At 33.5% G+C, this 15,443-nt stretch overlaps 1 protein-coding gene across 6 annotated transcripts in view; it reads left to right on the top strand.

Moving 5' to 3' along the window:
• ANKS1B (ankyrin repeat and sterile alpha motif domain containing 1B) overlaps positions 1-15,443 on the top strand; it is a 950,573-nt gene that overhangs the window by 125,036 nt on the left and 810,094 nt on the right. For all 6 annotated transcript variants that reach the window (XM_045553160.1, XM_045553161.1, XM_045553163.1 and 3 more), the window contains exons 3-4: positions 9,115-9,271; positions 15,091-15,387. In XM_045553160.1, the coding sequence (XP_045409116.1) occupies positions 9,115-9,271; positions 15,091-15,387 (454 nt within the window). The remainder of the gene's footprint in view (positions 1-9,114; positions 9,272-15,090; positions 15,388-15,443) is intronic.

Below are 15,443 nucleotides of genomic sequence, written 5' to 3' on the forward strand. Positions count from 1 at the left end.
CCCTCTTCCTGTATCTCCCCCTCCTCTCTCTTTCCTTTACGCACAACTCCAGTTAGTCTTTCCAGATCTGTATCATTTCATTTCCCTTTAGTTTTTTAGATGTGGCAATTACTGCTTTAAAATACTAGTTACCTTTTGCTTTCCTACCTAACATTTCTTTTATTCTGTGAATAGAGATGCAAAGGACTTATTATACTTGATTGTAAGCTTGGTGGCCATAAAGGTCCCAATGTAAGATATTTATTATTTTTTGTCATTATTTATGACTATCCCATTTTTTCTGTTAAAACTTACTGTGTAAATCTAACTATCCGTCAGTTTGGAGAATCATTTGAATTAAATAAAATATTTTAAACTTAATGTTTCATTGTTTGGATTCTTAGTGTTGGAATTCCCGAATTACATTTCTTTTCATCTAGTCCCTCTTCTCTATTATGCCATATTATACCATCTAACTTAGAAATTTTTATTTTGCTGGATCTTTTTTTTGTTTTAGCTGTCCTTTTATAGAGTGGAAAACATGTCTAGATATCTAAATCTTTTAAAGGTGATTATTATTAATATTATTTGTTTTTCTTTGCTGGATCATCAGAAACAAAGACAAATTAAATCAGCCCAAAGCGTAGAATACTGATGGTTCCTTTGACCATCTTAATTGTGGTTTTAGGGTATTATCATATTTCTGATTTCCAACTGGGAAGATAAACTCTGTCAAATCTAATGGGCAGACTATCATGGGTCTGAGCATTTGAGCTCTACTACTTTTCTTGTTCCTTCTCAGATTGGCATTGTAAGCACTTCTCAAAATAACATTGTCCCCAAATGGATTAGCATTCATACCCTTCCTTGATTTTCAGTGAAGTACTTCTTAAACATTATTGACTTATATATGACAGACTGTGAAGTTCTAACCATTGAGATATGTTTTCCTGTGGTCCATTGCATAATTTTTGGTTCTTATTGGCAATTTAGAAAGTGACTGTAATTTAAGCAAATTGAATAGCAATCATTACGATTATCATAAAGAGATGAGGGATTTGACCACGTATCTTTTAAGATCCCTTTTATTGTAGATATTCTATGAGAATTATGTGTCTCTGCTTTTGTCCAAAGGTCTTAGTTATCTTTTCTTTTCAGCACTTTCTAGTAAGATTTTACTCAGTGTCATCCTGTAGACATTGGAAAAAGCAGGAAAATTGTAGTCCTATCTTCCCATCTCTGCTGGTTGTGTGACCGTGAACCACTTATTTAATGTCTCTAAGCCTCAGTTCAATAGACTGAATACACTGGCTGGATATTCTTCTCTGGTCCTAATAATTATAACATTTTCTGATATACTGTGTTGGTATTATTTTTGGTTCTGTTATGTACTATGATGCTATAATTCTGCAAATTGGTTTTTCATGTAAAGTATATGCTTCCTGATTTTGCATGTTTAAATTATCTATGGACTTTACATTTAGAGATCATTTATTCTACCTGATCCCCCTCACCTCCCTCATTTTATAGATACAGAAACAAGGCCCATCTAGATAAGTGACTTAGTGGCCGCTTAGATATTAAAGTAAGGTTCTGTCTACAGCCTAAGTCTTCTAGTTCCAAGTCTGTGCTTTTACTCTGCATTATCTCCCCTTTGTGGCTAAACTCTTTCTGGCTTTTCTTTCTCACACTATGTATTTCTGGGTTGCCTCCCATTATCATCACATAGTATGTTAACATGGAATACTAATTTTAATATTGGCTTAAAAGATATTTGAAGGAGAAAAAGAATGTTATAGAATATATCTCAGACCCAGAGAAGAATGGTATTTCTTTGCTTTTGCTCTTCTCCTTTAGCATAGGTAATTAGTAATGATTATGTGGTTTCCTTCCTAAGCAAGCCTTAGTAGTCAGCATAGAAGCACGTCATTTCCATGTTTGTTATATCCATCTGCTCTAGATTGTTTCCATAAACATTATGATTTCTAGGCTAAAGTTCATGGCATCATAGAACTAGAATTAATGTTACAGGGCCCTGTGGTTTATTCTTTTGCTTCAAGCACAGATTTTCCCCCTACCCTCAGCATATACTCTAAGGCCTTCATATTGCAGATTAAACCTGTTTCCTTTTGTATGTTGTATTGGAAACCCTTGTTTATCAATGCTAGTTAATCCACAATGAAGCATCATTTTGTACCTGAAATGCATTATTTCATATTGAACAATTCGTCTTCTGTTAGCCAAATCAGGACTACGTACTCTACTGGTGATTTCCTGGGTCATTTGTAATTACAGATTAGAAGATTATTACTTTGAAATGATAGAAAGAAACATGGTTACTAGAACAAAATCTACTAGCAGCTATTATAAATTATTTCAATAGATAGGGTTGAAACTTATCTGTTTCTTTTTCTTTTTAAAATATGGAGGATTCATTGTCTCACGTATTTCTACTACAATTTTGTATCCCTTAATTCTCTTCTGAATAACAATTGGCTGACTGGCTTTCCTCCCTTCCTCCCTCTCTTCCCTCCCACTTTCTCTAATCCCTCCTTTCCTCCTTCCTTTCTTCCCTCTTCTTCTTTCCTTCCTTCCTTCTTTCCCTCCTTCCCTCCCTTCCTCTTTCCTTCATTGCTCTTCTTTCTTCTTGACTTTCTTTCTCTCTTCTTTTCATCCTTTCTTTTTTAATAATAAGGTTACACTAAACCTATATTTTCATATTTCATTTCAGTTCTACTTCTCTACTTAACAAATTAATCCTTATCTTTTTCTTGTTAAGTCCCATCTTATTAAACTGTTTTAGGTATATTGTGATGCTTGGATGCTGTTTTGAAAAATATCAGCAAATTGTTATCATAGCTTTGAAATATGTATGTTTTTTGATATGTGTGGAGTTACAATGTTTTCTATTCTTCTAATTTTTAAAGTATTTAATGCTCGGTAGACCTCATTTTCTGTAATCCAAATTGTATGTCAAATTCGATCTAGAATCCAGAGAGTAAGCTATCTATATTTTTGATTTGCTCTTTCTTAGGTATTCTAATGAAATACTTCCTCTAAAAATTCTATAATCTGGTCCCTGACGTAGCTCTTTGAATGACTACAAACATCTCTGGTCTGATTAGTTCTTTCCCTGATAAGGATATTAACTGTTTAAAATTTGCCTTCATTCATTCTGTAATCTAGAAGTCTAAGAGAGTGCATTCAATGTATAAAGAAACTTCAGTTAGCAAATGGAATGTATTGTCCTGTAGTCTTTTGGTCATGTCAAACACATCTGCAACTTTATACACATTAAAGAGAAGTAAAAGCTTCCAGAAAATCTGAAATCAAAAGCACCTGATTGAATTTGAGAGTTTCATTAGTTTGTTAATTCTGCATCCATGTGAAGATGATTTGCATTTATTTTGAAGTTCTTTGAACTCTATCAACAAGCGAGAGAGGATGGAACAAAATAAACATCTTTGGTTGTGACTTAATTACAGGGGATCCTGCTGTTGAGGCAAAGAAATTTGAATGTTGATTCTTCCCAATTAATTTAATTTTACTCAGAACTTCTTGAAAGACATTTCATATTAACCAGAAGTGTATTTATATCTATCAAAAATGAATACAGGCTGGGCACAGTGACTCATGCCTGTAATCCCAGCACTTTGGGAGGCCAAGGCAGGAGGGTCATTTGAGTCCAGAGTTGGAGACCAGCTTGGGCAACATAGTGAGACCCCATCTCTACAAAAAATAAAAAAAATTAGCCAAGTGGCATGGTGGTACATGCCTGTAGTCCCAGCTACTCAGGAGGCAGAGGCAGGCGATCATTTGAGCCTAGAAATTGGAGGCTTCAGTGAGCTGTCATCATGCCACTGCACTCCAGCCTGGGCAACAGAGCAAGACCTTGTCTCTCTCTTTCTCTAAAAAAAAAAAAAAAAGCAAATTAAATAATATAGTAGCAAAAATCAATACTTTTAGAATTTCTGTTTTTACCTGAACTTATATATATTAGCTTCAAGCTACAAATATTGTGATTATTATTAAATTTATCTTGATATTTTGTTTTGTTCTTGGGAAATGGAATTATTTTTTTCTGTGATCCCATTAACCCATTTACGTTAGGGTTTTAGAGTATTTCTTATTCTTCAAATGCTGGATATTGAGAAAGATTGCTACTTTATGTTTAAGATATAGGAATTATTTTGCTGCTTGCTATTCTACAGATATTGATCAGCAGTATAATTTAATATTTCATGCCAGGTAACCAAGCAGAGTCGACATGTTCATTTGTTGATACCTCCGAATAAGATATAAGGCTCAACTTAAATAAAAATAAAAAATAATAATACCGTGCAGAAGCTTTTTAGCTTGATATAATCTCATTTCTCTATGTTTGCTTTTGCTACCTATGTCTTTGAGGTGTTACACAAAAAGTCTTTGCCCAGACCAATGTCCTGAGTATTTCCCCAATGTTTTCTTAATTTCATAGTTTCAGGTGTTAGGTGTAAGTGTTTAATCTATTTTGATTTGAGTTTTATATTTGGTGAGAGATAGGGGTCTAGCTTCATTCTTCTAAATGTGATTATCTAGTTTTACCAACATCAAGAAAGTGAAAAGACAACCTACAGGATGGAAGAAAATATGTGAAAACTATCCACCCAACAAGGGATTAAAAACCAGAATATATAAGGAACTCAAAGAATTCAATAGCAAAAACTCAGATAATCTGATTAAAAAATAAGCAAAAAAAATCTGAATAGACATTTCTCAAAAGAAGACTTAGAAATGGCCAAAAAGTAGATGAAAAATGCTCAAGATCACTAATCCTCAGAGAAATGCAAATCAAAACCACAATGAGATATCATCTCACCTCAATTAAAATGGCTTTTATCAAAAAGACAAAAATAATGTATGCTGGATAGGATGCAGAGAAAGGGGAATGCAAGCATACTACTGATGGGAATGCAAATTAGTATAGCCACTATGGAAGACAGCATGGAAATTTCTCAAAAATCTAAAAATAGAATTACCATATGGTTCAGCAATCCCACTGCTGAGTATATATATCCAAAAGAAAGGAAGTCAGAATATCTAAGAGATATCTGCATGCCCATGTTGATTGAAGCCCTATTTTTAATAGCTGAGATATGGAATCAACCTAAGTATCTATCAATGAACGGATAAAGAAAATATGGTACATATACACAATGGAATATTATTCAGCCATAAAAAGAAGGAAATCCTGTCATTTGCAGCAACTTAGATGGAACTGGAGGTCATTATGTTAAGTGAAATAAGCCAGGCACAGAAAGACAAATTCGCGTGTTTTCACTTATACATGGGAGCTAAAAAACTGAATCTTAAGGAGGCAGAGAGTTGATTGATGGTTACCAGAGGCTGGGAAGGGAAAGAGATAGGGGGAGATGAAGAGAGGTTGGTTAATGGGTACAAACATGCAGTTAGATAGAAGGAATAAGATCTAGTGTTTGAAGTACAATAAGGTGACTGTAGTTTACAGTAAAGTGTAGTTCAAAATAGCTAGAAGAGAGGAATTGGAATGTTCCCAATGTAAAGGAAAGGTAAATGTTTGAGGTGATGGATAGTCCAATTACCCTGATTTGGTCATTATTCATTGTATGCATGTATCAGAATATCACATGTACTCCCAAATATGTACAACTATTATATAACAATAAAAATAATAATACTGATGATACTGAGTTGATGGTATTCTACTGTTAACTACTCTTCTAATGTAGATATTACAGAAAGTGCCTGAAATTTAATTTGTTCTTAATGAGCCTGGATTAAAACAGCCTATTTAACTCATATTATTTGTGATAGATCATAAGAAAGTTTAATGACAATTTGTTGATTAATACTTTATTCTACATGTGATTCAGTAAAACTGACAGGCACTTATTTGATCAGAGATGTAACTTTATATTTCACAAGTATGTTTTAACACTAGAAATCTGAGCTCAGCTAGTTCATTAACTGATATCTCTGCATAAGTTATAGAGCTCAATTAAAACAAAAATTTAAAAACAAACTTAAATTTAAAAATAACCACATTTAATAAACTACTCAAATAAATACATTTAAAAAACTTAGATAAAAAGTTTAGTTATAACCTATAAGTAGTGATTAGGATCTTAGTGTTTACTAAAGGCACTTTTGCAAACATATAGATTATTCTTTTCTGATTTAGATATTAAATGGTGGTAATACTACACAATACAAAAATGATCAATAAGTCAATTTTTAACATAGGCATTTTTTCACTGTATCATAAATCTTCCTGATAAAGAAGACTGTATATCATATACGTTATTAGAAAGTGTCAACAAAATTTGAGCCAAAGAACAAATGAAATTCTGAATGATTTGAGAGAACAAAAGGAAATAAAGTTGATGATCCCATCTATCTTTCTTTCCTCTTTACCCTTTGAAAGGAAATGCTTTATAAGAACAGGTTTCAGAATATTTCTTTATTTGCTTAGGCATTGGAGAATGAGATTTCTCTCTCTCTTCACAATTGTCTTTGACATTAATTTGGAGAAATCTATTTTGTAGTAGGATAAATGCTACTTTTTAGATCCAGCTATTTAGTTTGAGCAGCTTGTATTATTTTACCTTTTAAGTGCTCAAAATATTTTAGTTAAAAAAAAATCACTGGGAATATTTAACATTGCAACAGCCTTCCTCGAGAATCACTTTTGATCATATATCATTTTGCAATCACGTCTGCTTATCATTTGATTCACACCATAACCTTTGAGACTGGCAGCAAGATATAATCTCTAAATTCTATTTTAACAATATTTGTAAGAGAGACAGAGCTTATTTGATTTGCTTAAGGTAACCAAGTTAGTAAGTAGTAGAGAGCTGGGACTTCAGACCAGATCTTCTGGTTCTTAGCTGCTTATGCTGTTCATCATTATTGAATACTCATTATCTTATAGAAATTATTTATTTATGTCAGAATGGAAGACAACTCTTTTTTGTTTTTAATTAAACTGATGTGGTTGGAAACATGACAACTCTTGCATGGCAGGGAGATGGGGAAAAGCCTGTGAACTGGATAACTTTAAGTTTTCTTCTGATTTTCAGATTCTCTTTTTCAAAGGTCATTTGCTATAAGCCTTTTCACTTTTAAAGGATTTTTATCTTTACTCGAGACAAGTACTAATATTGGTATAGTGCTTTACTATTTATTGAGCAACTTCTTTTCTACAATCTTATTGAATGCTCTTGCCAGTCTTGAGTAGTAGGCATTGTTATTACAGCATCTTCTAAGTTAAAGAAAAAGAAAATGAGACTAAATACAATTGTGTCACTTAATGATGGGGACACATTCTGAGAAATGTGTTGTTAGGCAATTTTGTCATTGTGCGAATGTTATAGAGCATACTTACACAAGCCTAGATGGCATAGCCTACTACACACTTAGGCTACACAGTATATATAGTCTATTGCTCCTAGACTACAATCCTGTACAGCATGTTACTGTACCAAGTACTTTAGGCAGTTGTAACATAATGGGAAATATTTGTGTATCTAGACTTATCTAAACATAGACAAGGTACAGTAAAAATATGGTAATATAATCTTTTGGGACCACCGTGGTATATGTATACAGTTCATTGTTGACCGAAATGTCATGTGGCGAATGACTGTAATTTCTCCTGGGTCACAGCATCAGATCCTGTAAAATAATACTGGTATTTAAAAAGAAATTAAAAAAAAAATAAAAAAAAAATAAAATAAAAAGAAATTTTAAAATAAGATTTATTTCTTCATTTCTCAGAAATTTTATTGTTAGAAGATGTAGGACTCCTTGGAGTTTTGCAAATATTTGTACAACATATTCTTGGTTCTTTCATCATGATTTCATACATTTAGCAACTAAGTGCAATGTTGTGAGTTCTACCATTTACTCTAATTTTATGTTGTATCATGTCTGTTTTTCTTGTGAGCTATCAGAGTTCTAATCTTGCTTCTATTCAAACTTCCTCCAACTTTTCTCATGTGTTACTTGCATTTAGAGTCTGATTTTATGAAATATTTTAATTTAGATCTTTCTGTTACATTCATCTGCCTCATTGGTGATTTGTTATATATAAGAAACAACTTTATTGCATATTGTAATTATAAATATATGTATATATTTCTGTGTTTGTCAAGCATTAAGTGGGTGAATAGAATTTGCTTCTTAAATGCATCCAAATGAAAATATATTTTTTTGTCTAGAATTACTGTTTTTGATTGTTTTATACAAAGTTCAGTATAATGTATACTAATAATTAACAATTAATTAATTCTTTCTGAGGTTGAGTATTGCAGTTCAGGATTTTTCCTTTGAAAACCAGATGGGCATTGGGTAAAAAATCCTATGGGTAAGATATATTGAGTATGTGTTGAAATTACATAAGTGGTGGAACTTGTTTCTTAAATGAATTTCCTTCTTGAAATCATTGCTTAGGCTTGGAGGAAAAATGTGACAGAATACAAAAATATGAACAAGACACATTCAAAGTATGTTGTGTCCCATGACTGAAAAGTTATTGATATTTTTTTTACCCTGACCTAGTACAACAGCTAGCTTGTCAGGGTTCCTTAAATACCATCCTTCTCTTCTATATACATCTTCAATCTCTTATTCCAGTTCTCTATAGGAATGATGTATACATTCTGTAAATGTACCTTTGGTATTATGATAACTTTTTTTTTGTAAAGAGGGAGTTTGCTTTTAACTTCAACTTTCAAGCTAAATCTCATATGTGGGCTATTTGGAAAGACCTCTTTTTTTAAGAATGAGAGGAGGAATTCTTTTTATTTATTTTACTTAATTCAGTTAATGAGATAAGATAAATTTTGCCCCAGTGAATTCTATTAAGTAGTTTCATTGGTTAGTTAATGCTCTGTGTGTGGTGGTGGTGCGTTGTTTTTCAGGTAAGTAAAGTAGCCAAATATCGAGTAGGCAAACTTCTAAACCCAATTTTATGTTTTAGTATTTTGAATGATTACTCTAAATTACTGTTGGCCAGATCTAATACTCTTTCATAATTATCTATTTAATAAAACTTGTGTTGTTCAGCATATTTTCTTTTCTGTTGTGTTCTTTTTCTTTTTCTTTCCTTCTTAGGGACATAGTTCTCAAACTACTTCAATATGAGGCATCAACAAATGTAGCAGACAACAAAGGTTATTTTCCTATTCATCTGGCTGCCTGGAAAGGAGATGTGGAAATTGTGAAGATTCTTATTCATCACGGACCATCACATTCCAGAGTCAATGAACAGGTGCACTTATCAAATGTTTGCTCATGCTGTAATTTTTCCGGAGTTTTGCAAAGGCAAAGCCATATTGAAAAATTGATTATTTTTATCTTTACCCTGCCAAAGACCTTTCCACAGCTGAATTTCCTAAAGGAGAGATTTGAAAAATTCTTTTGCATTTGGATATGATACACAAGCACTAAGTTGGGCATTTGTAAAGAGATTTTGTTATTGAGAAAATTCCACATAAAGGAAGTAGTTGTAATATTTTTGCCTGTCTTATATAATCATCCATTTTATAGCTATTGAATATTTAAAGATAGAAGAGAATTCGCATTTGTAATGAGAATTAGAGTGTTTCTTAATATAATTTTAAATGCTAAAACAATTATGATAGTTATTGTTTGTATAATGCTTTACCATTTACAGAGCACTTTCACAGTTAAGTACACTACTGTGAATCAAAATGCAAAATACAGTCTATCCAGTTGCTAGTCATAATTAAGTTAAAAATTTTCTGTGTATCTATACACCCCTCCAAGTAAGTTGAGTAAACATAGCAGCACCATGATACTTACAGATAAAGTCAAGTATTTGTGAGTACATAATATCTACATTACACCTAACAGACATTTCAAAAAGAAATGCCATTCTCAGTATTCTAAACAGATAAGACCACAGATTCTAGAAAGTAAAATATGGTCCCCTAATACAGTATGATAACAAACATCTTGAGCTCTGCATGCCCCCTACTGTTCTCATTTTGTAAAACTATATTTGAAAACCAGCATGCAGTCCAGCAATTGAATTACAACCATGACATTAAGCTGCAGGTTGGCAGCTGTCCAATATCAATGCAAGTAGGTTATTCTAGGGCAAGCACATCTAATAAAGTACAATTAGCATATTGTTCAAATGGATACAGACTTTGCAGGCTTTTGACTGAAATGCAGACTAAAACAGAAAAAGTAACAATACTTTAGCCCGCAAAAAGAAGAAAAATGCTTTTTTTTTCCCCAACAAAATGAAATTATTGAAAGGGCTAATCAGGAAAATCATTTTATTAATTGGAAAAGTATCTTATTAATATCTAGCACAATAAAAATTTCTATGTTTGCAGGTTACAAAAATGCAGAATTTTTTAAAAAGAGAATACACTCTATTTTTAAAAAGTGACAGATATGGCTATCTTTATCATCATATCATGCTAAAAGGAAATTTATGAGAATACTCTTCTGTTCCTCAGAAAACCAAAAGTTAGATCATTTATGGAATGGGCCATCTGGTGGTTATTCTTAAAACTGTCTGAATGCTGGAAAGCAAGCCTGAAATGATAAAATGGAAAAACAAGCCAAGGTTAAACAAGAAGATGTTAGTTTTTATGAATAAGATGTTTTAAATGACATGAAAATAAGAAAAAACATATAGTATTTATATTTGAAAGTTAAAATTTTTAAAGGACATATAACTGTAATTGTATATTTTAAAGAGAAATACTTGGTTTTGGTAGTATTGAATAGATCAATTAAATTATAAAAAATGTCTTTTTAAGGAGACCAGAATTCAAAGTTCTTTGTTCACTTCTGTTGCTTTGTGTTGTGGTTTCTAATGGCAACAAGTTAAAAGTATCTTATGATTTTTAATACCCCATTTTCAGTATTTTTGCTTTTTGTTATCTGTATACTTCTTTAGTGCTGACATAGTTCTCCCATTCCATGCCATTTCTCTTGAAACTTTCTGATGTGGAAATTTTATTTTTATAAGTAACTTTTAGTTTTTGCTTGCCTTCCTGCCTGCCTGTCTTCCTTCCTATTTCTTTTTTTCTTCTTTTTTTCCTTCTGAATGGGACAGAAATATTCTAGCTAATTATGTACCTTTATGTATTTAAATAATAGAGGGAAGAAACAAAAATGATAACTAACATTTATTGAGATATGATAAGCCAGGCACTGTTCTAAGTATTTTCATCTATAAAATGTTATTTGATTAATTCTCACAATAATCTTCTGAAGGGATATCATCACTCCTATTTTTATGGATGAGAAATCAGGCTCAGTAAAGCTAAATAAATTGTCAAAGGCTACATGTTACTGAGTGACTAAAACAGAAACGGACTTGGACTCAGGTCTAACTCCAGAGCCCTTCACAGTAGCACATTGGTATTGTTATCCTAAATCCTACCACTGATTGGGTTGTTTCTCGTATGCCCGGCATTGTGCAGAGTACATCATCTTTGTTATCTTGCTAAGCCCTGTAGCAGCCTGATCATTTCTACTTTATATATGGGAATACAGCCTAAGAGACATTAAGTAACTTGACCATAGTATCACAATATATATGATGTTAAAACTATACATCATAGTCAAGGCTTCATTCTGATTTCTAAAAGTATCTTTGGTTTCTAATGAAGCTTTCTTTAAAAATAATTCTATTTTACATTTTAATGTTTAAAGTTTATAAAGCATTTTCACATGTTATCTCTTTTGATTTATAAATTACACGGTAAGGTTTATAGGGAAGGTAATAGCCTCATTGTACGGGTAAGTTTGGAGAGATAAAATGACTTACTTTCGCGGCGTGTTAGCACTTTACCTTAGGACCTGTTCACCATTCTATACTGCCCTAGAATTAGTGATCAATTTGTGGTGACATAATTTTGAAAAACAAAGTGTACCCTGACCATGGTTTTTGTAATGGCCACATCCTTCCAATCTTATGTCAACTGATTTATTATTTCCTTTCTTCTGATGTTATATACGTTTTAAATTTCTATTTCTCTGTACATTCATTTCTCCCCCCTTTCACCTACTCTTCCTCTTTTTTTTCCTTTGTTTTAACAACAGAGCAAAAACCAGAAGAGCCTTATCTCAAATGCACATTGCCTTTCCCATTCATCAAAACTTGAACCCGGCTCTTGTTAGATGTTTTACCTTGAAGCAAGATCTTTTGGTCAGTGGCTTTTGTCAGCCCCTTTTGTTCTGCCGTCCATTGTCTGGAAGTACCCTAAGTTTTCAGAGAACATTCATTTGGTAAAAAGAAGGAATTCAAAACCTTTTAAGAATATTCTGTGTAGACATGCTAGCAAATATTAATCACAGCATATTTATTTCAAATTAGATGTCTCATGTTTTTAGACCACTGGTGAGTGTGGGCACAAGTCTACAATCATGCCTTTGTGAAAGAGCCACCAGTTGTGGTCTCCACTGATGTGATAGTCCAAGTATGTGTTGATTATGGATGAAATCTGTGAATATTTTATCCTGAGTCGGTCTTGATTGATTGAAACAATTTCTCTTGAGATCTCAACAGTGCTAATTGGTGTTATTAGGAAAATTTTCAATTTCGTTCTTATAATTTCCTAGGCTAAGGGCTCTGGAAAAGTGGAGAGGCCTTTGAGGAATTGTTATTTCATAATTGGCCGTTCTGTTTTCTCAAAGAGGTGCTGTATTTTGAAAAATGAGATTGAATCTCTTTCAGACCAAGGGGAAATTTGGGTTGGTCAGGAAGCATATTTCTATATTATATTTTCATGACGTGAAGTAATAAGATTGGTTTTCTTATCAGGCTTATGAAACTTAGCCAGATAAGAAAATCAAGAAGTCTAAACCTATATGTAGTCAGTCTTTATGAAAAGATTGATTATAGTAACACATTCAAACCAAGCACAAGACATGATCGAAGCACACCAATGATGGAAGAAACACCTGAAGCTGGGTTCCCATCTATCAGATCTTAAATTTTCATTGACTGTCTCCAAGGAGTAGGTTTTTCCTCTGTCTTTGACCTTCAAATGCTCTTTCTTGATACTTACTTGAAATATGAAGTAGTGAGAAGCCTCTCCTAGTACTTTTTTGCCCTTGTCACTCTTCTTAAGTTTTTGAATCTTCCCTCTGGATTCTCAACTTACCTGCATTCTTCTGTCATCCAGAGCAAGCCTGAGTTATTCTCTGGACCATTAAGATTTGTTTGGGTTTCAACTCTCCTTATCCTTTAGTTTTGGTTAGAACAGCTATCTAACCAGCTACTTCCTATTCTAACTCAGTTGGTGTTTTTCTGAGCAGAATCTCTAGAAATTCTGCTTTCAGACCACTAATTTTCAGCTCTTCTTCATTGCTGGTATAGCAACACGTGGAAGGCGGCATGGTATAGTGGAAAGAGTATGGGTTTTGGATTTTGACAGATATAGGTTACAAAAGTTCCTGATTCTGCCTGGATATGTAATTTAACCTTTCTATATTTTAGTTTCCTTGTCCATGAAGTGGAGCTAATAAGGTCAATCTTGTAGGATTGTTGTAAGAGTTACATGAGACAATAAAGTTTTTAATTTGCAACAATTTGGATGGAACTGGAGACCATTATCATAAGTGAAGTATCTAAAGAATGGAAAAGCAAACACCACATGTACTCGCTATTAAATTGGAACTAACCAGTGACCACACATACAGAGGGAAGTAAAATTCAGTGAAAATCAAGCAAGAGGAAGAGCAGGGAGGGGATAGGCAAAAACCTACCTGATGGGTACAATGAACACTATTTGGGTGATAGGCACACTTCACAGCCCTGGCTCAAACATTACAAAAGTGATCCATTAACCACAAACATTTGTATCCCTGTAATATTTTGAAATAAAAAAATAAATGAAGACCACCAGAAATGGTAACTACATGGACGCACAAAAAAGTTTTAAACTCGGGAAATGACAGCAGTAATAGTTGTTATTGTGGAAGGTGGTATGTGTGGTGGTTAAAAGCACTGACTTTGGGTCTAGGCTGCTTGGGTTCAAATCCTGGCTCCACCACTAAATGGCTATATAATCAAAGGCCAGTTATTCAACTACTCAATGCCTCAGTTTCCTCATCTGTAGAATGAGGATAATGATGTTAGTAGTGTCTATCTCATGATGAGAATTACGTGAGTAAGTGTGAAATGAAACTGTGTCTGGTACATAATGCTAGCTGTGATGATGACTGATGGTGGCAGCCACTCTTTCTCTCCAGAACCCTCATTTCAGATCATTGCATTTTTGTTGCTAAAATTTCTGATTCATGTTTCTCCTGACTTACACTTTTGCCTCCTGACATACCCATACCCCATCTATTTATACTATTTGCCTAAATGGTCTGAAGGGTCCATCTGCCTTGCAAATGGTTTCAGTTTTCTCTATCTTAACATTTTTTTTATCTTGCTAAATTTCTAGGAAAATCTCATTGATTTTCAAAGCTGCACATGTAGTACTGTGATGGTAGGTCTGCCTCTTCATCCATAATTATGTTTCAGAAAGATAGTATTTTATCTTGGGGCCAGAATGTCTTCCTTCTCTTTGCAAAAGAAGCAATGATTTTTACTTACATGGAAAATCAAATGAAACTTAATCTGGGAAACCGTTCTATAAATCTTCTAACATCAAGAATTTACCATCTCAACTGTCTTTGGGAAAGCCAGTCTATTAAAAGTATGCTGTAATTGTTATTAATCTCTGTCATTAGCAAATGTCACGGGGATGTGATGCTCAGAGCAGATAACACCGGCCATCTGGGCCCAGCAGGGCCACTGACAAAAGGGCTAAACTCATTTATCATTCTTGGAAGTTGGAATATATGATGCATGGAAAAGTTTGATATTTTTACTATTAAAGTGATAAAAATAAATTATGATACTTTTGATGTAATGAAGGATAGATACTTTTTATTAAATATAAAATTCGATTAGGCATACTTACTAAAATAATAAATCTTAAACTCATATTTTCAAAGCATCTCAAGTTTTAAATTACTGTGCTTAGATTCTAATAACTAATTAAATTTCTGAAAACATGCCTTTTTAAAAATCTTTGTCTTAAACAGAACAATGAAAATGAAACTGCCCTACACTGCGCAGCTCAATATGGACACTCCGAGGTAGTTGCTGTTCTTCTAGAAGAGCTCACTGACCCTACGATTAGGAACAGTAAGCTCGAAACACCTTTGGACCTGGCGGCGCTCTACGGACGGCTTCGAGTGGTCAAAATGATCATCAGTGCACACCCGAACTTGATGAGCTGCAACACGCGGAAGCACACGCCACTTCACCTCGCCGCACGCAATGGCCACAAAGCAGTCGTACAGGTGCTGTTGGAGGCGGGAATGGATGTGAGCTGTCAAGTGAGTCTTCTTTTGTCTGTGTTTTAAAAGTGATGATTCTCTTGCTTTGCTTTGAG

The sequence above is a fragment of the Lemur catta genome, chromosome 6, assembly GCF_020740605.2.
Source record: "Lemur catta isolate mLemCat1 chromosome 6, mLemCat1.pri, whole genome shotgun sequence".
In the NCBI taxonomy this organism is placed as follows: Eukaryota; Metazoa; Chordata; class Mammalia; order Primates; family Lemuridae; genus Lemur; species Lemur catta.